The sequence below is a fragment of the Rhinatrema bivittatum genome, chromosome 3 (assembly GCF_901001135.1).
Source record: "Rhinatrema bivittatum chromosome 3, aRhiBiv1.1, whole genome shotgun sequence".
Lineage (NCBI taxonomy): Eukaryota > Metazoa > Chordata > Amphibia > Gymnophiona > Rhinatrematidae > Rhinatrema > Rhinatrema bivittatum.
Genome location: NC_042617.1, coordinates 252,235,548 through 252,262,315, shown reverse-complemented (window position 1 = coordinate 252,262,315; position 26,768 = coordinate 252,235,548). Strand labels below are relative to the sequence as shown.

Sequence of the window (26,768 nt, the reverse complement as noted above, 5' to 3'; positions counted from 1 at the left end):
CAGAGGCCCCTATTGGGCGCAATCATCCACAAGATAGAACACCACAGGGGACCAGTACTTCGTGGCCCCGGACTGGCCAAGAAGACGTGGTACTCAGACATGCGAAGGCTGCTGACAGGGAGCCTCCTCCCGCTACATCCACAGAGACCTGCTCCAACAAGGACCGATCCTCCACGAGGATCCAGCTCGATTCTCTCTTATGGTCTGGCCATTGAGAGGACGCGCCTGAGGAAGAGCGGATACTCGGGGGCAGTAATTGACACCCTGCTCTGAGCATGCAAGTTCACCACATCCCTATCATACATAAGGATTTGGAGAGTATTCAAAGCCTGGTGTGAGGACCGTGACATCGTTCCACGTTCAGTCAAAATTCCTGAGATTTTGGAATTCCTGCAGAATGGACTACAGAAGGGTTTGTCTCTCAACTCCATCAAGGTATAGGTGGCCACATTGTCATTCTACGGAACCAAGAGCGAGAGCGGCAGCATAGCTTCTCACCCGGATGTCTCCCACTTTCTGAAAGGAGTCAAGCAGATCCGACTACCCCTAAAGTGGCCGGTGCCTCTTTGGAACCTCAACCTGGTCCTAGACTTCTTAGCAGGAGCCTCCTTCAGACCTCTTCGCGGCCTGTCTCTCCGACTATTAACATTGAAGACAGCCTTCCTGATAGCAGTCTTTTCGGCCCGTCGTATCTCCGAGCCTCAAGCACTGTCCTGCCAGGAGCCGTTCCTCAGACTCACCCCGGGAACCATCCAGTTACGCGCAGTCCCGTCCTTCCTCCCCAAAGTGGTTTCTCACTTCCATCTCGCTGCTATCGCCAGATGAGCATAAGAATTTGGAAGAGTCTCACAGTCTACACTACCTCGACGTCGGCAGACTCCTAGTCTGATACCTGGAAAGGCTGGAATCCTTATGAAAGACGGACCATCTATTCGTCCTTCACAGTGGGAAGAAGCAAGGGGAAGCGGCCTCGCGAGCAACCATAGCCCATTGGATCAAAGAAGTCATCAAGGCAGCCTACATAGAAGCAGGCAAGCCACCACCTTTACAAGTCAAGGCCCATTCCACTAGAGCCCAGGCAGTGTCCTGGGCGGAAACCAAGATGCTGTCACCCACCGAGATTTGTCAGTGGTGACATGGTCCTCCATCCATATCTTCTCCAGGTTCTACTGCCTGGATGTTCAGGCTCGAGAGGACACAGCATTTGTAAGGGCAGTACTAAGTGGGCCACCGGCAGCCTCCACCCGGTTCGGGAGTAGCTTTTATACATCCCATTGGTCCTGAGTCCATCTGCTACACGCTAGGAAATGGAGAAATTATTTACCTGATAATTTCGTTTTCCTTAGTGTAGACAGGTGGACTCGGCATCCCACCCACGGCTGCCGTTATTCATGAAATTCTCGAGTGACATCCCCGAGAGTGAGTGATTCACGGGTAAACGTGCTTTCCCCCAGCTAGGACATCCATCCTACTGGGTGTCGACGTTTCTCAGTTGAGAGCACTGGCAGTCTCCAGCTATAACCAATGCAACCAGTTCAAATTAATCAAGTTAACCAAGTTATAAAGTTAATCAAGTTATTCAAATTATTCAGTCATACATATATCCACAATTGCTTTTCGAGGAGAATACTGAGGAGCTGCACTTCCTGCAGGGGAATATGTACTAGAGTGACATCAGATTGAAATCTGATCTGTATCTAACTTATCAGGAGTACACTATACCCATTGGTCCTGAGTCCATCTGTCTACACTAACAAAAACTAAATTATCAGGTAAGTAATTTCTCCATTAACAATGCTGCATGATACTCCGTCGCATTAATTACAGATCCCTTCCCATATTGCAGATCTGTGCCCTCCCATTTAGGAACAACCTCAACTGCTCTGGCATGAAAAAATGTTTCTGGAAAATGTTGTTATGCATTTGCACAGATAGCACAAAAGGAAACTGGCACCTGTGGACAGAACCTCAGGCCGCATTAACAAAAAGAATTTTCTACGTTGAGTAACTCTTGAGAGGTCTTGATAAATATGTATCAGACCTCCCATAAAGGAAAAATTTAAATTCTTGAAATAGGCTTTCATTAACTGATCTTTGTACTCAGAAAAAAAAGTGACAGAATACTGCTCGCTCAGTGACCTCTATATTAGAATTCTCAAGATATTCAGTTAAATATGCAAAATCATCCCGGTCACTAGCAACTAGTGACTGGGTAGGACTCTTTGTTTGTGGTAGAAACAGAATTTTTTTTTTTTTTTTTTTTTAGAGGAACTAATTCCGTAGGAATCTTAAGAGACTCTTATCATAAATCTTTTAAAGGTCATTAAGGGTAATTCACCCAAAGGTTTTGGAAAATTTAGCATTCTCACATTCAAATTTCTCAATTAATTCTCCATGGACTCCAGTCTTCTTAAAGAGGATATTCGATCACTCATGATGGTATTGGAATCTTGTAAGCTTTTAACATCATCAGACTGTACTTGTATGGAATTAGAATGCTCCTGTAATAACATGAAAAGATCCTTTTCGACAGTCAGTTTTCTTTTCTGATCTTTCCAGGCGTTGGGCCTGCTTTCTAAATGTTCGGGTCATACCTGCTATTAGGTCCCATAAGGACTCCAATGTAGTCACCGCCGGTTTAACATCTCCAGGGGGGAGCCAGGTTATTCACTCCTTCCTCCTCCAAACGTGCTCCTTCTCCCGATATCTCCAGGGGGTCGACTCCTGCACTCAATCCTCCCCTCTCAGGAGCCCCTGGCCGCACAGTCTTGGGGGGGGGGAGGGGTCGTCTCAACTGCAGTCAGCACAGCAAGTCTACCCAGCTGGGCTTGCCCTACGACATCTCTGTCCGGGAACCCTACCCTGCCGGCTTCTCGCAGGGGAGAAGATCGCGGCGATTCACGAGGATCAGGTGGACTTAGCATCACTTCCCCTGGCAAAAACGGGGCTCCTCTCCCAGTCTCGCAAGCGCGGGGCTGGAAGCCCTCAATCCGGAGGGACTGCATACTGAGAAATAGATCGCTCCCCCGTGGGGCCAACTGAGTCCGGTGGAAAGACCCGAACTTTCCCCTCCCCCCCCCCCCCCCCCCCCCCCATGTGCGGCATTTTCCAGTACACAAGGAAAAAATAGACTTTGTTAGGAAACTAGGAGGCAGGGTAGCTGCAGTAGTGTCCTCTCAGGCAGCCATCTTGGACTCCACCCCCCCGGGTAGGGGGTACTTATTGTGATTTTTGGGTGTTTAGTTGTTTTTCTTATTGTATTATTTTTCTTATGTGCATATCCAGTAAAAAAAACATTTCAATAACAAAACAAAATTTGCATGAAACATGGTTGCTGTTTAAAAACATCATGTTGAAAGCCTAGACCAGATAGGAATGGGTAAATGAAGCTATTAAAGCACAAAGGACATTTTTCAAAAACTGGGAAAGTAGATCCAAATGAAGAAAATAGGAAAGAGCATTAAGCACTGGCAGGTTAGATGTAAAGCATTAATAAGGCAAGCCAAAAGAGAATTTGAAAAGAATCTTGTTGGAGAAGTGAAAACCTAAAGTAAAAACTTAAAATTTTGTTTGAAACAAGAAGCCTGCGAGTGTGGTGTTTGGACTGCTGGATGACCATGTGGTAAAAGAGGGCACTCGGAAGAAAATGCCATAGCACAACAAATAAATTAATTCTTTATTTTAGTCTTTACTGAGGAGAGTATTGGGGAGATAAGTACACTGGAGCATAATTTGAGGGTGATGATTCGGAGGACTGAAACAAATGGTGAATTGGGAAGATGCGATGTAATAGATTGGTTACTCTTTAGTTTGTCAATCACCTGCACCAGATGATATACATCCCAGAGTTCTGAAAGAACTAAAAAAAAAATGAAATTCCAGACTTATTTCGCAGGTGGCCAACGTAACACCCATTTTTAAAAAGGGTTCTAGGAATGATCTAGGAAACTACATACCAATGAGCTTGATGGTGATGCTCTGAAGAACAAAATTAAAGGCCATGTGGATAGATAGAATTAATAGAGGTGGAGCCTAAAAGGATTTAGGAAAGGGAGGTCTTGTCTTGCAAATCGGTAAAAAAAAAAACCAAAAACCCCCCAAACTTTTGAAGGGCTAAAGAAAAAGTGGACAAGGATGAGTCAGCTGACTTAGTGTATCTGAATTTTCAAAAGGCATTTGACAACCTAGCTCATGAGACTCATTACGAAATGAGTTGTGGGATAGGAGGCAATGTCCTGTTGTGCATTGGTAACTGGCTAAAAGGAACTTGAGTAGGAGGATGTGCTGGTCATTTTTTCTCAATGCAAAATAGTGGCATGCCCCAGGGATCTCTACTTAGACTGGTGCTTTTTAATGTATTTATAAATAGTCTGGAAAGGGAGCAAAGAGTGAGGTGATCACATTTTCAGATGACACATTTATTCAATGTAGTTAAATCACAAGCCAATTGCAAGAGGATTTTGAATACTAGAAAAGATACAGAGACGGGTAACCAAAATAATAAAGGGGATAGAATGGATAAAGGGGAAATGAGATGGCTAAGAAGAGATATGAATGAGGTCTATAGAATCATGAGGAGTAGATCAGGTAAATAGGGAATGGTATTTACCCTTTGCAATAGTACTAGGACTAGGGGAACCCTTCATGAAGCTAATAGGTAGCATGTTTATAATTCATCAGAGAGCATGTTTTCACTCAGCGTTCAATTAAAGTGGAATTTGTTGCCAGAGGATGTAATGAAAAGTAGCATAGCTGGCTTTAAGGAAGGGCCTGGACAATTTCTTGGAGGAAAGGTCCATAAGCCTCTATCAGCCATGTAGACTTTAGAAAGCTACTGCTTATCCTGTTCATGAGCAAGAAGGGTTGGATCTATTCTTTGGATCCTGCTGGGTACTTGTGCCTACTGTCAGAGATAGGATGCTGGGCTTAGTGGACATGTGGACTGACCCAGTATGGCATTTCTTATGCTCTTAGGTAATTTTCAAGGTGATTTACCCAAGTAAATTGGCTGGAAATTGCTCTACCTCAGTCTGACAGGAAGTAGTGGACATTCCATGGCGTGTGCACTTCTTGCCAGATTAAGAGGGGTGAGGTTTCTGGGGTCTAGTTCAGAAAGTAACCCACATGGACTGTATTTTTAAGTCCATGTGTTCTTTTCTAGCAAAACTTTACCTATACTAAAAGGTGCAAAAATTATCTGCACTTGATTTTCTTTTTTCAAAGGGGAAAATACATACATTCTTTCCTTTTGAAATTCGGTGCAAAATCTACAGATAATTTGAGTACTTTGCACCAAAGCGACCAATTTGAAAACTGTTCCCAGGAAGATTTTTGAATGATATCCCTTCAGATTTGCATTTAGACATACACAGCTCCCATGCCATCATTTTGAATAGGGGTGGTCATTATATTACTTTGTGTCCGTGATAGCAGAGAGCTCTTTATTCTTAGTCCAAAGCCCTGCTCAGTTCCATCTTTGATATGGCTCGGGAGAAGTCACTCCCAGGAAGGAACTTTACTGCCCAATATCTCTCCCACTTTCCTCTCGCAAATGATGGTGCATTCATAGTAGTGATTGCATGTGCAGCTGTTGCCGAGTTTTTAGCCTTTATTCACTTTGTTAGGATTTAATTTGTTATAGGTTTTTTTTTTCCCTTTACTAGGAAAAAAAAAGTCACAGTGTAAAATGGATCCTCGGTGAAGTTGTTTTCAGTTTGCTGCTGTTGTGACGTCTTTAATGATGTTTTCTTGCTCCGATCTCACGCCTACCTCTTTCACAAGTTTTCCTTAGGACAGCAAGTCCATTCCAAATAGCCAGGCTTCAGCAGACTATAAACCTGGTTCTTTCCTCACTTTAGCCCTACAGTCCAGGGGCCAGAATCTACTTTGAACACTCCAGCATTTCTCTTAGCCACAGATCTTCAGGTCTTTTCCTCTGCAGGAATAAAGAGAGGGTGTGAGCTGGCAGCTTTCTAGATGGCACACCTGTCTCTTTTATAGAAGAAAATATGAGTTCTAGGATTTCAGGTCCAGCATTTTTTTTTTGAGCTGTCATTTACATTAGTAGAAATACCTGGGACTCTATGAAATTGCAAAAGATTTTCATAAAAACATTTCTGAGGATTTTTAGCACAGTGGTGCACAGCCCTAGTCCCTGAGGGCTCAAAAAGGCCTGGATTTCAAGATATCTGCAATTAGTCTTTATAGGCATATTGGCATACCTTTAGTCTAAGAACAAAGGTTAATTTGCATAGACTGGAAAATGCGACCTGATTGTGTATCTGATTTAGGTCAGTTTCTCTGAATGTTTGTTTCAGGGCCATCTCCTAACAGTTGGATACTTTATCTGTTCAGCATGAGAGATGACTGACTGCCTGAAAATTTATTCAAAACACACAGTATGCAGCTTCCAAAACCAAAATTGCAGGGCAAAATTAAATACTGAAGCAAATTCCAAGGGGGGAAAAAAGCATGCCAAACTATTCTTGAAGAATCCCTAAGTATCTCATGCCCTGTACATGAATTGGTACATGTTGGGTATCCCAGCTGCTTCCAAAGAAGTATGCCTTAACCATGGCTCAGAATCCTTTATGTATATTTGTTTTGGTAAAATTTTCTGTTAAACAGAGCAACATGGCTACTGATCTCGGTCCTGGAAAGCATGACAGACTGATGCCGCTGCCCTCATCTTTTCTGCAATACTAGATTTAAATCTTCCCATTGTCGAGATCAATGTCTTGTGTTGACACTAAAGCATGGCTTTCCATTAACACTTTGTGGAAGAGCCTAAGGCAGTCCACACTGCTGCAGACTAGTGTCAGTAGGAGGATCTAGGTCACTCTTTAGAAGCACACACATGTGGGTAAGAGAGAAAAGATAAATCTTGAGGTACTACTTCCAAAGCATTAATACATAGGCTTTGGGTAGTGGTGGTTGGGAGAATGAGGCGCTGTCTATGCACTAATGGGACAATTTTGAAACCCTACAGGTTGCTTTGTATCTCTGTGCCTGCAAGCACATTTTGAAAAGGAAATTCCCCATGGAGGTTCCCTTTTGTAAATTCAGGGCCACTGCAAAGTTGGTACCATGAAGGAAAATGAAATCCCCTTGCATTGTGACAGGTTTTGACCCCTTTTCTGGTGCAGCTAAAAGCCCTGAGCTGAGAAGCATTGAGATTGCTTTTACCCACAAAGGAAGGAAATTTTCAGCAAACTATCAGGTCGATCCAGTAAGGCCGCGGTAGAAACAGTGCGGCAGTGTCAGGCGCACCCTTCCTCCCCGCACCCACAGTTCTCTTCACTAACTCCCCGATACTCTCCTCTAATCGCATGCAAATGCATGCCGCGGCTTTAAAGCGGTAGGGAAGGGTTATGGCCGCGTAACCCATTTTACTGTATAGGCGCTTAATACAGCGCCTATACAGTAACCAGGGTGCGACGGTACCTGTCATTTCAAATGTCATTTCAAATGGCATTTGGAATGACAGGAACCAGGAAGTGTAAAAAAACACGAAAAGTCTTTGTTGCTTCGTCGCTGTGTCTCTCCTCCCGGAGCAGGGCGCGAAAGCAGCCTTGCTCCGGGAGGAGGTGAGGCACAGCGGCGAAGACAGACGGGAGAGGAGAAAAAGCAGAGCCGAGCAAAGCGAAAGCGTGCAGCAAGCCGGCGAAATAGACCTGCGAGCAGAGGCAATAGCAGCGGTTCGGTAAGCCTGGCACCCTCCTTGATGTAGTACGTCCCGGATGCCCCCCCCTCCCCAGCGCGCCCGCCACTACCCCTTTCATCAGCTGCATCCACTGCGACCCGGCAGTCCCGTGAGGCCTACAAAAAAAAAAAAAAATCCCCGGCTCCCGCGCCCCCGCACTGGCCCGCTGACTCTACCCCCCCCCCCCCTCCTCCCGATCGGGCAAGGAGGCGGCGGCGACGAAAACCAAAGCAATTTTTTTTTTTTCAAAAAGCAACATCACACATTGCATAAAATAATTTCTCCAGCCTTAAAGCGACTTACTTTTGGGATCTGTCAAGTAAGTCGCAAAAGTAACTTACTTTTCAGAAGCCATCACGATCGTAGCTCAAGACGAAGATGGCCGCCTGCACGGGGGAAAGCGTGCAATTGGCCGCTGAAGACGTGAGGTAACGTCTTCAGCGGCCAATTGCACGCTTTCCCCGTGCAGGCGGCCATCTTCGTCTTCGTCCGGAGGAGCTAAGATCATGTTCCTGATGGCTTCAGAAAAGTAAGTTACTTTTGCGACTTACTTTTGGGATCTTGACAGATCCCAAAAGTAAGTCGCTTTAAGGCTGGAGAAATTATTTTATGCAATGTGTGATGTTGCTTTTTGAAAAAAAAAAAAATTGCTTTGGTTTTCGTCGCCGCCGCCTATCTGCCCGATCGGGAAGAGAGGGGAGGGGGGGGGGGGTAGAGTCGGCGGGCCAGTGCGGGGGCGCGGGAGCCGGGGATTTTTTTTTTTTGTAGGCCTCACGGGACTGCCGGGTCGCAGTTGATGCAGCTGATGAAAGGGGTAGTGGCGGGCGCGCTGGGGGGGGGGGCATCCGGGACGTACTACATCAAGGAGGGTGCCAGGCTTACCGAACCGCTGCTATTGCCTCTGCTCGCAGGTCTATTTCGCCGGCTTGCTGCACGCTTTTGCTTTGCTCGGCTCTGCTTTTTCTCCTCTCCCGTCTGTCTTCGCCGCTGTGCCTCACCTCCTCCGGGTCGCAGTGGTAGCATGGCGCTGTGAGGGGGGCGAAAGGGTATATACCCATGAACGGATTTGAGTGGGAGCGCTCTGTGAAGCGGGACATGCCCGTGAGGGGCATAATGGGTGGATGCAGCTGATGAAAGGGGTAGTGGCGGGCGCGCTGGGGGGGGGGGGCATCCGGGACGTACTACATCAAGGAAGGTGCCAGGCTTATTGTTTTATTGTGTTTGAGTATCTTAAGCGGTGTCGATGGATTTGTTACACAGTCCTAACTCCTACTAGGGGGAGGCGGTAAACTAACAGGTTAAGGCCGCAGCAAAACAGCGCGTTCCTAAGGAGATAATATCAGCGCCCGTTACAGTATCGGAGGGGAATAGCTAATTCCTTCATTATACAGCTTTTTCGTTCATTTACATGCTGGGTGCGGAAAGGGTTAGGTGTTTATTTTAGGAAGCGCTAAGGACGCGTGAAACTGGAGACTGTATGGCTGGATGGCCTTACTCGTCTGTATTGTGCGCTCCCAGCACGTTACAGACAGGCAATCTTTAACTGCACGTTACTGGATCGACCTGTATATGTTGCTTCCTAGCATCCATCGGCTTTTAGCTAAAGTAAAATCACATGACCAGCAAGTCTCCCAAGTACTTGCCTTGCTCTACAAAACCAACAAATGAGCAAATGTAACATGGGAAGGCCTGCAGTCAAGTAGCTGAAAGAATGCACTTGAATGCATCAGCTGAATAATATGGAAAACGTTATTCCACAGGAGCTTTCTGCAGCTTATCTTTTGTGTTCTTTGCATTGGGAGAAAACAGGTAAAGTGAAAAATATTCCCGTATATTTTATTTATTGACCGTGTTCTTAGGATTGCTAGTAGTCCTTTCTGAAAAGCTATAAGGCTAGAAAACAGATCTGCTAAAGCTTTCAACAGTTGCTTGCATGTAGCCTGCTGTACTTACCTGTGTTGAATTCAGTATTTATTTTATATTCCACTTTTCAGAGTGGATTCCATTCAGAAACTGTTGGTATTTCCCTGTCCCCAGAGGGTTTATAATCTGTTTGTACCTGAGGCGCAGGAGAGTAAAGTGACTTGCCCAAGCTCACAAGGAGTGGCAGTGGGATTTGAACCTTGGTTTCCCTGGTTTGTAGCCTGCTGCTCTAACCATTAGCTGACTCCTTCATATGCCTCTTGTGCTCTTTTTGTTTTAGGCCAGCTGAGAGATCCACCCAGCTACCTTAAGGGGGACAACTTTTTCAGGTTCACATGCTCTGATTGCTCAGAGGAGAGAAAGGAGCAGTTTGACCGGCTGAGACTCACTTGGCAGCAAGTAAGTTAAAATGCTCTCATGTCTGAAGTGTTAGAAGGCAGAGGACAGAGTGGCAGAAAATAAATTTGTGCATGCAGTTGTAGATTTTCAAAGAACGCAAGTACCAGTTTAAAAAAAAATAAAAATGGGCGTGTCTCCGTGTACATGTTATAAAATACGATACCTGCGTTCACATGCATGCCTGATTTTTATATTGGTGCGCTCATGTGTGGGCGACTCGTGCACAAGGGGGGGATTGTCTTAAAAAAAAAAAAAAAAAAGTGCAGCGACACAATCGGACCATTCCCAGTTCTCTATCACCCTATGTACTCTTCCTTCCTTTTTCCCCTCTCCTCTCCTCCCCAACCCCTAACCCCCCCCCCAACTATTCAACATTTTTTGTTTTATTACTTCCTCTTCGGAGGTCACGTACGTTCCGCGTGCCAGCCGGCTACTGGCAAGTGCTTCCCCGGGACAAAGCCTAATAGCCGCTGTGCCAGCGGGCCCCTTTCACAGACCCTAGCACTTCGGCACTTACTGGGAGATATGCACATGCCGGGCCGTTTCAAAAATACTCTGAGTGCACACAGTCCAGCCATGCACGTATCTCCCGGTATTTGCGTGCACCGGGCTTTAAAAATTGGCCCTTGTGTAGTGTTTTATTTGTACTTTCAACCTCATGTTATTTTGGAAGCCGAGGGATTGATGTGAGTTTTAAAAGCATGAGACATCAAGTTGGGGAGCCTGTTACATGATAAATATTTTTCCATGACTCGATGTTCAAGATTTCAAAAAATTTCAAGTTTCCTCAAGGTGCATGCTAGCAGCCATGCTCTGCTAGAGCGATAGATGAGGTCGTCTGTGGAGCACAGCCATCCTGAAATAATTGCCCTAAGCAACTCTAATTCTCGATCAACAAGCAGGGCATCATCTGATGGCACCAAACAGACCCATCTCTAGCTCAGAGCATGCGTGTGAGTTTCTTTACGTGCACTGCTGTATGAGCCCCTCATTATTTTTTGTTTTTAATGCACTTCTGCACAGGTATGAACTCTTTCTCACTTTGTCTGCCTTACAGCTTTTTTTTTTGCCTTGTTGCCTCAGCATCTCATCAAACACTTTAGTGTTCAAATAAAAAGGAAAAAAAACATCTTATAAAAGAGGTATCCAGTTTCAAGAAGGCCATGTTCAGTGGCTTCAAGGATTGTCTGGCTGTAGATGTCCATGTCATCTGCTACAAATACCTGGTTCGGCACCACGACTGTAAACTGCAACAACTGTGGCTGGATGTCACCAAGAAACCAGTGGAACTGGGCTTGGAAAATGGCAGAGTTCCATAAGTCAGTGAAAAGGTTCAGCCAGTCTTCTTTCCAGAGTGGATGATCCTCTGGTTCCTTCCATGCGGAGTCAAGCAGAAGCTCCTCAAGCAGGACATCCTCACTTACGGCATCAGACTCTGTATTCGCCGTAGCTTTGAAGTGGAGCAAGGCACAGAAGTGCCTGGTACTAGAGCAGACATATTTGTGAGCCTTGTCCCCTTCATGAGGCTTGTGGCACCATCAGTGCAGAAACTCTTGATGCACTGGGACCATCAGTGCAGAAACCCATGGTGCTATCAACACAGACTCATGAGTGCACACAGATCCTTGGCATCGTTGATGCATAGACTCTCAATGCTGTTGGTGTACGAGTCCTCAGCACCATTGGTGTAAAGGTTTGTGCAGTCAGTGCCTAGGCAACCAAATTTTGTGGATTTTGCCTTCAAAATATATCTGTGAACTTGCCAGAGTTTCTGGATTTTAAAACCCTGCTCTGGGTCTCCTCTGTTTCCAGCTGTCTCCTGGTTGTATTACTAGAAAGAGAGGAGGAAGAGTCGCTGTGCCTAGTAGAAAGTATCCCACCAATCTGCTGCCGGATCCATGGTTCTACAAGAAAGGAGAAGCCATAGCCATCTGAGCAGAGCTATCACGGGGTCTCAGGAAAAGAACAGTCACCAGGGCTTATCCTTCTGGACATGAGATGCCACATGGCTGAAATAAAGGAAGCTGCTGCCATATCTGGGCCCATCCCACTGGCCCTCGGGAGTTGAGCTAAAGACAAAGCCCATCTTACTAAGATGTAGGAGAGAAGTCACCCATGGCTTAAAGAAGGAAGAAGATAGTGGAGGAGGAAAAGATGGAGAAGAATCTCAGGAGGAGAAGGAGATGAAAATAAGTGGGAACTATTAGTTTGGATGAGAAGGTAGTGGATGTAAACAAAAGGAAAAAAAAGGAGGAGACTGAAGAGAAGATATGCACACAGACCATAAAAAGAGGCAACTACCTACATGAAGCTTCGTAAGGATCTCCCTCCTGAACAATTAAATCACTAAGATTTCGTCACTGCTCGAGTTCGGGCTGATACCTTCTAATTAAAAAAAATCCCCTGCTGTGCAAAGAATCCATCTCGTGCCGTGGCGATTCTTTCTCTGTCAACCCGTGGCAAAGGTTCTTTAACCACCTCACTGTTTTTCCAATGTTGGAATCCACTGTATGGTCCTGGTTGTGACACTGACCTCAGAACTTAGAGTTGTGTTTGAACATCTCCTTAGTTGTATTGTATACAGTCAGCTATTTGGTCATTTTACATTGAAACGCTTCAGTAATTGATATAAAAATTCCGGTCCCCCTGACGCAGCCCTGATGCAAAACACAGCCGTGTTGGGGTCCTTGCTCTGATACCATATTTATTTTATTTATTTTTAATTTTTATATACCGGAATTCCTGTATGCAATACAAATCAATCCGGTTTACAAGTAACAAAAAGGTTGCCCTGGTCTGGGAGGTTAGACCAGGGTTTTTTACATAGAACATTGAACAATAACAATCAACCAATGAACATTATTACAAGGAACAGTGAAATATCAATAATATTTAACAAATAATAAATAACCTTGTTTGTGTTTTGAATAGTATGTGTGTGTTCCCCTTTTTACAATGGACTTTAGTAGCGTATATCGACTGCAACGGTTATATAATATGTCCTCTGTTAAATGACTGTTAAGTAGGCAATTTTAAATAGTTAAATGTTAAATAGGCATTGCGAATAAGCAAGTACGTGTAAGAAGTTAAGTGTCAAGCTATTCGTGACACCCTACAATGGTTGGATCTGAAAGACAGGAGGAGGTGCTTAGTTACACTCTGGGAATTGGAATGCTTGCCTGAAGAGCCAGGTGCAAATATATCATTATTTGCACCTTTTGAATAGTCTGTTCATATGTATTGACCAGTCGACATTGTGTGCCACACATTATTTATACTGTTTTTTCTACATGTGTGCTATTTACTCCGCCTGCCCTGTATAGACCAAAGTAAAGACATAAGAAAAGGAAAGAGCAGAAAGAGAAACATTTGAGAGAAAAGGAAATGGAAAAAGATAGAAAAAATATAGAAAGAATGGAAGATCATAACAGAAAAATAACCGCAAAGACATTGCAAGGAAGAAGGGGGGGACCGGGAGAAAGTACAAAATAAAAGTACAGGTTTGAAAATGCAATATTTATTAAAAATAACCAAACCCCCAACAAAAGCAAACTCCTCCCCACCTCCTGCAAATTACTGAGCAAAACATGCAGAATAAGCAAAAATAAACTCAAAAGGACAAAGCAAAACAATAGAGTAAAATAAAAGGATTAAAATATGCTTCTCCCTTGGCTCCTAAACATTTTGACTGGTGCCTAAGTTTTCTAAACATATTTCTGCTTGCACCCTTATGTCTCTCCAGCCACTCTGAATAACTGAAGCACCCCCTCCCGAAGACCAAAATTTGCTATACTATACTTAATCCACAGAAGGACAATGCCAGTTGTTGGTGAAGTAGTATTGATGATATTCTCTGTTTATTTATTTAAAAAGTTTAGGTTCTACTCATTACCAAAAATGTTCAAGGTGGAGAACAGAAGTTATATACATAATTTAAAAGCAAACGGGCTTTAAATACAAAAAAAGGAAGCTGTGCTTCAAAAGATAGAGGGCTCCCTTCAGCAAACATCTGAGGAGCACTGTCTCAAAGCCCTGTAGGAAAAAGTGGCTTTTGACCACTTTCTTGAAAGAGGCCATTCTTTCCAGAGATCTTATATTATCAGAGGACAAGCAAGATGGCAGCCTCACGCACATGGGTGACATCAGATGAGCCCTGAAATGGAAAACTTTTGTCATGTTTCTAGAACTTTGACTTGGCACACTGAGCATGCCCAGCATAGCTCCCTCTCTTGTTGGTTCCTGAACCAATTGTTCCATGAAGCAGTCATTTATTACATCCAGAAACTTTGTCTCTAGCAAGTCCTGATGTTACATTTACCCAGTCAATATTGGGGTAATTGAAATCTCCCATTATTATTGCACTGCCAAATTGTTTAGCTTCCCTGATTTTCTCTTAGCATTTCATCATTTGGCCATTTTCTTCAGGTGGACGGTAGTTTACTCCTATCACTATACTCTTACCCAACACACATGGGATTTCTACCCATATAAATTCTACTGACTCTTGTATGATCTCTATACCCTCCTGGACATAAAGTGCCACACCTCCACCAAGTTGATCCTATCATTGCAATATAATTTATACCCTGATATAGCACTGTTCCATTGGTTATCCTCCTTCCACCAAGACTCTGATGCCAATTATGTCGATCTCATCATTTGCTGCTATACACTCTAACTCTCCCATCTTACTTCTTAGACTTCTGGCATTGGCATATAGACATTTCAAAATGTGTGTTTTGTTTGTATTAACATCCTGCCTTTCAGTTGTTAGGGATAATTTGGAAATCATTAGCTTCAGTGATTTTTTACATATAGACACATGGACTACGTTTGCTTTTATTGAAACCTCTCTGGGATGCCCTAACTCTCCTGTTTCATTAGTATCCTTCAAGGATACATTTCTCCGAACCATGCAGTGCTGAGTGACTGTCGGCTTTCCCCCTTGTTCTAGTTTAAAAGCTGCTCTATCTCCTTTTTGAAAGTTAGTGTCAGCAGCTTGGTTCCACTCTGGTTAAGGTGGAGTCCATCCTTTTGGAAAAGTTTCCCCAGTTCTTACAAAACTGAATCTCTCTTCCCTTCACCATCATCTCATCCACACATTGAAACTCTGGAGCTCTGCCTGCCTCTGGGGACCTGCACGTGGAACAGGAAGCATTTCAGAGAATGCTACCCTGGAGGTTCTGGATTTCAGCTTTCTACCTAAAATCCTAAATTTGGCTTCCAGAACCTCTCCCCCACATTTTCCTGTCATTGGTGCCCACATGTACCACGACAGCCGGCTCCTCCCCAGCACGGTCTATAATCCTATCTAAGTGACGTGTGAGGTCTGCCACCTTCGCACCAGGCAGGCAAGTTATCAGGTGGTCCTCATGTCCACCAGCCACCCTGCTATCTACATTTCTTATTTATTTATTTGCCACTTTTATATACTGGTATTCAAGAAAGGATATCATATTGGTGTACATGTTAAAAGTTAAAACAGTTTAAAAATATTAAACACTTAAAACATCAAAAAACACTAATAATATTTATAAAATACCTAACATTATTACCATAAAATCTCTCCACTAAAACTATAAAGGGAAGGAAAGGGTAAGAGGAAAGACTCTTAATTAGAAAAGGCCTGCTCAAATAGCCATGTTTTTAACTTTTTCCTAAATGTGTTAAACTGTGACTCCAATCTTAGCTCGGTGGGTAAGTTGTTCCAGATTTTTGGGCCAGCCAATGACAATGCTCGGTCTCGAACAGAATTAAGGTGTGCAAGTTTAGGTGAAGGAATTGATAACAAAGCTTTACCAGATGAACGTAGATTCTGCACTGGTATATAGAGGTGCATAGCTAAATTCAGCCATTCTATTTTGTCTCCATATTTCTAATAATTGAATCACCAACAATTTCTAATAATTGAATCACCAACTATGATGGCCAGCCTATAACCCTTCCCTCCTGGGCAGTAGCCCTGGGAGACTTGTCTTCAGTGCGAGAGGACAATACATCATCCGGAGAGCAGGTCCTTCCTACAGGATCCCTTCCTGCTACACCAGGGTGATGTTCTCCTACTGGGAGACCTTTCTGATCCAAGGGAGCACTGGGGCTGCCAAGACTGGCTTTGGAACTTGGCTACTATGTCCCTGAAGGTCTCATCAATGTACCTCTGTCACCCTCAGCTCCTCCAAGTCTGCTACTCTAGTCTCCAGAGATCGGACTAGTTCTCTGAGAGCCAGGAGCTGTTTGCACAGAGTGCACACATACAATCTCTTACCGGTGGGTAAAAAAATCATACATGTGACACTCAATGCAAAAGACTGGAAAGCCCCCCTCTTGCTGCTGGACTGCTTCCTTCATCTTAGTTTTATTAAGTTCCTAGTTAAGTTTAGGATTCTAAGGGAGTTGGAATTAGATTTCTTTAAGAGTCTCTCATGCGATACTTTGTCAAACACTTTCTGAAAATCCAAATACAGAATATCAACTGGCTTACCTTTATCCGTATGTTTATTCACGCCTTAAAAAAAAAAAGTAGCAAATTTGTGAGGCAAGACTTCCCTTGGTTAAATCCATGTTGGCTTTGCCTCATTAAACTGTCTATATGTTCAGTAATTTTGTTTTTTATAATAGTTTCAACCAATTTTCCTGGCACTGAGGTCAGGCTCTCACCGTTCTGTAGTTTCCTATATCTTTCCTGAAACCATTTTTAAAAACTGGTGTTAAGTTGACCATCCTCCAGCCTTTAGGTACTAAGGCTAATTTTAATGATAGTTTACAGATACTAATAGGTCTGCAATTTAATTTTTCAATTTTCAGCACTCTGGGAGGTGTATCATCTGGTCCAGGTGATTTGCTGCTCTTTTTAGTTTACACACCAGCTCTCACCCAGGCACTCATTCACACACAAACTCTAACCCAGGCACCTATTCCAATTACCCTGTTACCCCTTCCAATTTCACTGAGATTTTTCAGTTTCTCTGAATCATAACTTCTGAAGTGTAGTGTACAGTTATCAGAGAGAAACCTATATACCAAATATGCCACTCGATTGGTAACCTGAAGTGATTTATTTATTTATTTATTTGAATTTCTTATATACCGGCATTCGCGATGGGAGTCGCATCATGCCGGTTTACAATTAACAGGGTGTGACAAAAAGATAAATACTTAAAAACATTAACATGTGATAGAAGAAGAAAATAGCAGTTACAATAAAACAGGGGTAACATACTCACAGATAGATGTGCTAGAAAGTCTAGAATTTTGCAGCTAGAATTCTATCTGCAACACTCGGAGAGCATTAGCTTGTAATCCGAGGAGAGAGTTGTAGTAGTCTAGCCCTCACAAGACTAGGACATGGAGTACAGTAAAAGTAACTTGTACTGGGAGCAGGAGTTTCTTATATCCGAATAGTGCATGCCAATGGTTATTATGGTCCAATGAAACAAATCGGAAGGTGGTCCAACATAGCCAAGGCAAAAAAAGCAAAAGGACAACCTTATGCCGTGGAAAGACTTTTATTATTATATACGGATAAAACGCCTGACTCTGGCCACGTTTTGCCAAGTTGGCTGCATAAGGGGCTCAAATTGCTTTGATCAGTATTTAGAGCTACATATATGTTCTTATAAGTAGTGATAAAGTGAGATGGTTGGCAAGACCTTGGTGTGTGGAAGTCTTGGCCCTGTAGAGAGTTTGTTCTCAAAATACCAATCGCTCTCAGACGAGAGCCAGCAAATCCACCGTCTCAGTTTAGAGGTACTTAGTCGAGTCACACTTGATAATAGGAGTTCTCCAGAGAAAAAAGACTCTTTTCTTTGGAGAACTCCTATTATTCCTCCTATTGGTGGCTCCAGAATAGTATTGGATAGTTGTCTCTGTGCCTCATCAGGGCTGGCTCCAGGGCAGAAGACATCCTGGGTGAAAAGCGTCCCCCAACCCCAATGGTACTTCCCCCACCCTGGGCTTCTGTTTGGCCTCGACAGGATGGAATCCACCACTGTGGGATGGTGGTTGCTGGCAGTGCCTCAGCTTATGGCACCACGGTGCACCCTACCCAAATACCAGCTCTGCTCATACTGATTCGATTTTGCCACCTCCAAACCTTTGGCATTCTAGGAGAGTGCCTGTTTTGCCAAATGGAAACACCATCCTTGGCTGCTTGTGTCATTTCTGAATTTCTTGAGCTCTGGCTATACTTCTGATTTGTCTGTTTATGTGCTGATGTAATGCCTGTCTGAGAAGGTCCCATTTAGCACTCTACTTTTTCCACATCCTTTCTCTCTCCTCTCTCTGTTTTTAATAGATAATGGAAGGAACAACCAAGAAGGAGCTTTCCAAATATGTAAACACAGATATTTCCTTGGAAATAAAATGAAAACTAAAATGAAAAAATGGGAATAAAATAATTGCATTTTCATGGCCAATTGTGTTATCTTTTAAAAGCCAGAAAAAAATGAAGAGCCCAATATTCAGCTGCTATCTGGCCACTAAGCCAGATAAACTTGTCTGGATAACTTGACTGAAATATTCAGTGGCACAGCTAACTTCAACCATATGGCAGTTTTACACTTATCTAGCTAACTAAGGGCCAGATTCCTTAAGACCTTTCTCCCATTTTGTGTCTATGGGAAAAACCCTTAGTGAATCAGGTCCTAAGCCAGATAATGTTGAATATCCATGTTTATTTAGCCAAGTTAGCTGGATAAGTGTGCCCAATCCTCATTTAGCAAGCTAACATTTTCGCTGGTTAAAAAGTTAGTAGATCAAGTGGCAGTTGCTGACAGCAACTGGATATTCAAACTGTGCCATTTAGCTGTCTGAATTGTGCTGAATATCAGGCCCATTATGTTAGTAGTGCCACCTTTAAAGTGGTTAGGAGAGCTGCTGGCCATTGTTGCTGTTTACTTTTCACCTTTGTATTTCTACTCTATCCTGGCAGCTCATTGTTCCTTCTCATAGCTGCCCTACATTTCCTTTGAATGTCCCACCATCTCCTTCGTAACTCCCCTGTTCTTTGGTACGGTTCTCTGCTTGACTCTGGAATGGTACCATCAGTACATGCCTTCAGACAGTAACACTCGTCGATACGCTTGTCTGTCTTTCAGAAATAAAGTTTGATGTTTGGGTTGCATAATGGATTTTGTGTGTGCATATACGTAATTGGACGCATCTCTACTGGGCAGACTGGATGGACTGTTTTGTTTATATGCTGTCATTCACTATGATTAAGTGTTTGCTCTTATGTTATAGGTTGTTATGCTGGCAATGTATAACCTTTCCCTGGAAGGGATGGGACGCCAAGGCTACTTCCGCTGGAAAGAAGATATCTGTTCTTTTATTGAAAAACACTGGACTTTCTTACTGGGGAACAGGTAGGTGTGCCAGGTCCACCAAACATCATAATGAAAGACCTAAAGTATATGTATTTAGATTTAATTCCTGGGAGAATTCTGTGCACAATATTTTTAAATTCAGCATAAAATATATTATCAAAATAATAGTGTAAGCACTTTCTATGAGTAGTAATTTAAATGTTAAAATAGAAAAATGTGCCTATTCAACAATGCAAGATATGTAAGATTTTGATGCAGAATTCTCCCTGGAGTAAAGTAATGCACCATTTCTAGGTTTTCTGTTTTTTTTGGTTGGTTTTTTTGGGGTGGGGGAGATAATTTTAACGGTAGAAATCCATGGAGTTTAAGGGGGCTCCAAGCTGCAGGCAGTGCTGACTTCTTGCAGCTGCCAATACTTGTGGCAATACAACGGTGTCTGTATTTGTAGCTACAAATGTCTACAGTTGAAAGAAATTGTGCTGCCTGCAGCTGCTCTTGGGGGTGCACTGATGGTCAAATGACAATTCTGAAATCCAGAAGCCATAAACATAAGACAATAGTCCACATTCCATGAAACACTCTACTCTTGCTCCTCCACACTCTTCCCCTCCCCATGTCCCTTCTCCTGCACACTCTCTCCCCTCGGCCAGCTCGTCTTTCAGATGTTAGCCTCCACCAGTGACTCTGGCACAGCTCTCTCCTTGCACTGCAGAGTGGTGCCTGCACTTCAGCGCTGTTCTCAGAGCTTCAGCAGGACACAAAGGCGATAAAGTACCATGCATCCCACTTTGTAACAGCCCCACAGTGCAGGAAGAAGACTGCACCAGCTCTTTCTTTTCAATGAGCACCATACTCTGGCTCTTCCTTTTCTCGTGGGCTTGCGGTGCAGGAAGACTGTACCAGTTTCTCCTCTCATGATTGCCGCACTTTGACTCTTCCTAGTCTCCCCAGAACAGTGAAAATGTTGCAAAGGAGGAGGTAAATTCTGTACTGGAGGTGAATGCTGCACAAATTCTGTAATATGTGGTTGCGCAGAATTCTCCTAGGTGTAGCTCACACCTTTTCATTGGTAGCTCAGGGTGAGCTACTTTAAGGTACGGTAGATATTTCCCTATCCCCAGTGGACTTACAATGTAAGGGGCCTATTTACTAAAGGTTTTCTTCCATTGTATGTCTATGGGCAAATTCTTAGTAAATAAGGGGATGAAAGATGTGACTTGATCAAGGTCACAAACATTGGCAGGATTTGAACCCTGGCTTCTCTGATTCTCTGCCTGCTGCTCTTCTTTTGTAGTACTTTTCAAATTGTGCAGTTTTCACCTTGCTGTGGGAATTGGGGTTGACTTTAATATAAAAAAAAATAAAAAATCCCAAGAAACTGCAATATAACGAGTTTGGCTGGAATAGGGCTCTGAAGAACAGCCTTTTTTTTTTTTTTTTTAAATAATGCTCCAGTGCAGGGACACCAGGAGTTGTCAGAAAGTGGAACAAACCATTCCATTGGTTTTACTTTCAAGACCAGACAGAATGGGCAAGGAGGCAACTAACTGAATCTTGACTGCTATTTTAGGGAGAGCTGTAATCTTGTTTGTTACCTCATTTTTACTGTTCATTTTTCTTTAAATGTAGGAAAAAGACATCTACCTGGTGGAGCACTGTAGCTGGTTGCCTCTCTGTGGGTAGCCCCGTGTTTTTTCGCTCAGGTGCTCAGGAGTTTGGGGAGCCAGGATGGTGGAAACTCGTCCACAACAAGCCTCCCACCATGAAGCCTGAAGGAGAAAAGCTTTCTGTGTCTGCACTGAAAGCCAAAGGTATCAGTCACTGTCTGAGCTGTGTAGGGTGCCAGATGGCTGGGGGTCCATGCAGCTCCAAAAGACTAGATGAGCCCTTCAGAATAACTCTGTATATTATTAAAGACTGCACAACTGTTAATCTGGTTACTACTGACTGAAAAATAGCAGCACCAATTCAGCAGTCTCTCAAGTTTAACTCTAGTCTGTGTGATGGGACACCCCAAAGGTTCCAGAAAAAAACTTTAGTTAGGCCTTGGGGAAACACAAATCTTTCTTTTTAAAGTGTTACTTTAGTAAAGAACTATCCAATGCAAGGTAGAGTTGGAATATTGCCATTATTTAAATTGTGCTCATGGGTATGTTCTCTCTGCCTGGATCCCAGCTTATCTGTGTACCCTGTCCTTATCAAACGAAACGTATTTTCATTCATTTGTCCTTGATGTTCATTCTGTGTCTTCTGATTTTTATTTCCCAATGGTGTGTCATCTGCAGGGCAAGGTGTTGAGGGAAGGCAGTGGGATGTGTGGGGGAAGAAAATCACCCCGCAGGTTGCTTCAGATTGAACCTGCACAGTTACGTCCCGGTTACTGTATTTCTGACAGGCACTGGTGACACAATTCACAGAGGGGTCTAGTTCTAGACACGGTGGGAAGAGGATACTGGCTGATTGACTCAGCTGGTTGTGGAATGACACAAATGAGTTCAGCTTAAAGAGGGGGTCGGGGAGTGATGAGGACGACTTCCCACTCAGCTCTCTAAAGCTGCATCTTGTGTGATTATTCACTAGAAGTAAGATTAGGGACATGGGTTGAGGGAACTAAAAACACATGGGATAGACTTAGTTTTTGGGTACTTGCCAGGTTCTTATGGCCTGGTTTGGCATCTGTTGGAAACAGGATGCTGGGCTTGATGGACCCTTGGTCTGACCCAGCATGGCATGTTCTTATGAAGTGCCTCTGAGTAGTGCATCTTCAGGTGATTGATTGTCCTTTATTTGTAGCAGCCACCAAGCCACCCTTGGATCCCATCATTACAGTGGAAGGACTGAGGAAGCGAGCAAGCCGCAACCCTGTAGAATCTGCCATGGAGCTGAAAGAGAAGAGGTCCCGCACTCAGGAAGCCAAAGACATCCGGCGAGCACAGAAGGAGGCAGCCGGCTTCCTGGATCGCAGCACGTCGTCAACACCAGTGAAATTCATGAGCCGGGTCCGTCGGCCAGACATGATCCTGGAGAGGGGAGAGGTGATAGACTTCTCCTCCATGAGTTCCTCGGACCGCACTCCCTTGACCAGCCCCTCTCCTTCTCCTTCTTTGGACTTCTCTGCTCCAGGCACGCCAGCTTCTCATTCAGCTACTCCTAGCCTGCTCTCTGAAGCAGATCTCATCCCAGATGTGATGCCACCACAGGCCTTATTTCACGGTGAGAGACCACTCTCTTCCATAATATTTTGTATGTCCTTCTATAACCATAGATGCATTTCAAAAGAAAGGGGTAAAATATAGGGTTGATATTCACAGAATTTTTCTGGTTACATTTTGGAATTAGTCACACAAACCTGATGTCTTAAATTCCTCCCCCTGCCTCAAGTCACTGGCTATATTTTGTCTGGGCAGATTTATTACTAGCAATTTGTAACCTATCATTAAAATTGTCCATTGAACCCGAAGACTGGAAGGCGGCCACGGTAACACCAATATTTAAAAAGAGCTATGGGGTGATCCGGGAAGCTATAGACTGGTGAGCTTGGCTTTAGTGCTGGGGAATATCATGGAAACAATTATAAAGAAATAAATCACAGAATGTATAGATAAAAATAGTTCGGTGAGACACAGCCAACATGGATTTACCCAAGGAAGACTTGCCTCATAAATCTACATTTTTTTGAAGGGTTTAATAAACTTGAATAAAAGTGAGTTGGTAGGTGTAGTGTATTTGGATTTTCAGAAGGCTTTTGACAAAATCTCCCATGAGAGACTTCTAAGAAAATTTAAAAGTCATGGATAAGAGGCAGTGTACTTTTGCAGATTGCAAACTGTTTAAAAGACCGGAAACAGAGTAGGATAAAATAGTCTGTTTTCTCAGTGGAGAACTAAAACAATGGAGTGCCTCAGGGATCTGTACTTGGATTGGTCCTTTTTAATATATTTATAAATGATCTGGAAAGGGGGAATAAGTGAGGTGATCAAATTTGCAGATGACACAAAATTATTCAGAGTAGTAAAATCACAAGCAGATAGTGGATAGGGGATTCACGCCTTGGTTAAAATGCAGCCGGAACCCGGGGCGTAACACACATGCGACACCAGAGGACCCTCATGCCCCAGGACACTTGAGGCCTAGGCACAAGTTCACACGGTCCAGAAGTCCCACCTACGGGGACACGGGCCCCTCTGAAGAAGAATTCGAACCCCTGGAAGGGGGGAATTCCCCTCTGGGACAGAGCCTCCGAACATGAGACGGTTCCTCACGAAGGATGAGCTCCCGGACCTAATATCCGATGCCTAAAGGAGCTCGCTATCCCGGGCCAAAGCACCTCGGGGGAACCTAAAAACCCCCGGCGGGAGGGCCTTCGCCAGATGTCGCGCCACCTCCCTCTCCCCCACAGGCGGCGCAACAGCTAATTGACCTAGAGGGGAACGCTCCGGAATCCTCATGCAAAGGGGGTCGAGCCTTGTCTGCCATGTACCCCCTGGTCCCAGCAACCAAGGAGCTCCTGGCGTGGCCTAGAGTGGACGCCATGGCCTGCGAGATCACTATGCGCACTGCCATCACAGTGGAGGGAGTAGCAGCGCTCAGGATACTCATGACCGGAGCCTGGAAGCCATACTCAAGCACTCATTCAAAGTTGCAGCGCTGGCCTACAGTTTGCGGCCTGCTGCACCGTGGTGACACGTGCCTGCTTATCACAAGACAGGAATAACACCCCGGGAGAAGACATTGAATCAGCACTATCTTTCTCTCACGGGCGTGGCCTCCGAGCTAGGACGCACAGCGGCCAGAGGAGTCTCGTCCCCAGTGGCAGCCAGCAGACAGCTCTGGCTTTGAATCTGATCGCTGACGCCTTCCCCAAAACTAGCCTCACGAGGACACCCTTCAAAGGATCCCTCCTGTTCAGCGGAGAGAAATGGGCCAACAAATGGGGCAACTCCCCATTACCGCGTATGCTGGAAGACAAGACAAAGGGAAACCAGCGTCCCTTCCCCATGTCCACCAGGGGCAGAAGTTCACAGTGCTTCAACCCTCACAAGAGCAACTATCAAGCGTCCCGCCTACAGGCAGGAACCAGCCCTTCCGGAACAAGCACGCCAAGAGAGTAACCAGCTCGGGTACATGCCCCGGCCGCACCCCACAATGAGAATCAGCCGACCCATCCAGGGGAAGTAGTCATAGGGGACAGATTAACCCCAGTCTACTGCAGATGGCTCGAGATAACTTCGGACAAGTGGGTCCTAGCCATCACCCGAGAGGGGTACCACCTGGGTTTCTTTCGAACCCCTCCGGACAAGTTCATGGAATCCCCCTGCCACGACCCCCGCAAGAGGGTGGCAGCGGAAGTTACACTGAACAGGCTTCTGGCCCCCGAGGCCATAACTCCGGTACCTACACGGGAAATACACTGGACATTACTCCATTTACTTTATCGTACCCAAGAAAGAGGGTACATTCAGGCCCATCCTGGACCTCAAGCCGGTCATCCGACACCTAAGGATCCCACGCTTCTGCATGGAAACCCTACGATCGGTCATACATGCAATACAGCCAGGAGAGTTCCTCACATCCCTGGACCTGTCGGAGGCCTACTTACACATCCCGATTAATCAGGAACACCAGCACTACCTAAGCGTCAAGGTCCTGAATCGTCACTATCATTTCCGGGCACTACCCTTTGGGTCAGCCACGACACCCCCGACGTTCACCAAGGTGATAGTAGGGTTGGCAGCAACACTCAGGAAGGAAGGAATCCTCCTTCAGCCCTACCTGGTCGATTGGCTGATCAGAGCAAAATCACCGGAGGAAAGCCACCAAGCAACCAGCAGAGTCATAATTCTACTGGAAAGCCTGGGATGGGTAGTCAACACAAACAAGAGCCCCCTACAGCCCTCGCAGTCGCTGGAATACCTAGGAGTCCGATTCGACACCAAGGAAGACAAAGTCAGCCTGACCCCCACGAGGAGATCAAAGCTGTGGGACCGGCTCCAGACCTTGCTGAGCGCCCCTTGTCCCACAGCATGGGATTACCTGCAAGTCCTCGGTCTAATGGCATCCACATTGGAAGTGGTGCCATGGGTGCAGGCCCACATGAGGCCCCTGCAACGCTCACTCCAATCACGGTGGAGTCCACGATCCCAGAACTACACCGTATGTCTATCACTACCGGGCAGAGTCCAGACCCAGCTATGGTGGTGGCTACAGATCAGCCACATGAGCCGGGGATCAAGACTATCCTCCCCAACCTGGACCCTGCTCACCACAGATGCCAGTCTACACGGGTGGGGAGCACACTGCGAAGAGTTAACCGCCCAAGGGCGGTGGAACAAAGAAGAGGCGGGGTGGAACATCAACCGCCTAGAAGCACGGGCAGTCAGATTAGCCTGGCTGCGGTTCGCCCACAGACTTTGAGACAAAGCGGTCAGAGTGATGTCGGACAACGCCACGATGGTGGCCTACATCAACCGGCAGGGCGGAACCAGAAGCCAACAGGTGTCCTTAGAAATAGACCCTCTGATGGCTTGGGCGGAAGCAAATCTCCAGGACATCTCCGCCGTCCACATCGCCGGGATGGACAATACCACGGCAGACTTCCTCAGCAGGGAAAGTCTAAACCCAGGAGAATGAAAGCTGTCACCCACAACCTTAAAGATGATAGTGAATCGGTGCAGGACTCCAGACATGGATCTTCTAGCAAACAGATCCAACGCTCAAGTACCCAGATACTTAAGCCGCAGGCAGGATCCGCAGTCCCAGGGGATCGACGCCCGGGGACCCTGCTATACGCCTTTCCGCCGTGGCCCTTGCTGGGCACAATCATCCACAAGATTCAGCGGCACAGGGGACTAGTTCTTCTGGTGGCCCCGGACTGGCCAAGAAGACCCTGGTACGCAGACATGAGAAGACTACTGGCAGGGAATCCATTAACCCTGCCTCCACACAGAGACCTGCTATAACAAGGTCCCATCCTCCACGAGGATCCAGCTCAATTCTCTCTTACGGTCTGGCCATTGAGAGGGCCTGCCTGAGAAAGAGGGGATACTCGGGAGCAGTAATAGATACTCTCCTCCAAGCATGCAAGTTCTCCACATCTCTAACATACATAAGGATCTGGAGAGTCTTTGAGGCCTGGTGCGAAGACCACAACGTCAAACCACGCTCCTCTAAAGTTCCCGTGATCCTGGAATTCCTACAGAACGAACTGCAGAAGGGTCTGTCCCTCAACTCCATCAAGGTACAGGTGGCCGCATTGTCTTGCTACGGCTCCAGGAGCGAGGACGACAGCATAGCCTCGCACCCAGATGTATCATGCTTCCTGAAAGGAGTCAAACACATTCGCCCACCACTAAAGTGGCCAGTACCTCTGTGGAACCTCAACCTCGTCTTGGAGTTCCTAGCGGGATCCGCCTTCAGACCCC

At 45.2% G+C, this 26,768-nt stretch overlaps 1 protein-coding gene across 2 annotated transcripts in view; it reads left to right on the top strand.

Moving 5' to 3' along the window:
- KAT14 (lysine acetyltransferase 14) overlaps positions 1-26,768 on the top strand; it is a 97,358-nt gene that overhangs the window by 14,728 nt on the left and 55,862 nt on the right. Inside the window, exons 2-5 of one of the 2 annotated variants that reach the window (XM_029594469.1) lie at positions 9,906-10,024; positions 19,265-19,386; positions 20,977-21,158; positions 22,144-22,560. In XM_029594469.1, the coding sequence (XP_029450329.1) occupies positions 9,906-10,024; positions 19,265-19,386; positions 20,977-21,158; positions 22,144-22,560 (840 nt within the window). Of the gene's footprint in view, positions 1-9,905; positions 10,025-19,264; positions 19,387-20,976; positions 21,159-22,140; positions 22,561-26,768 lie in introns of both variants that reach the window. The other variant, XM_029594468.1, reaches the window with a different exon arrangement.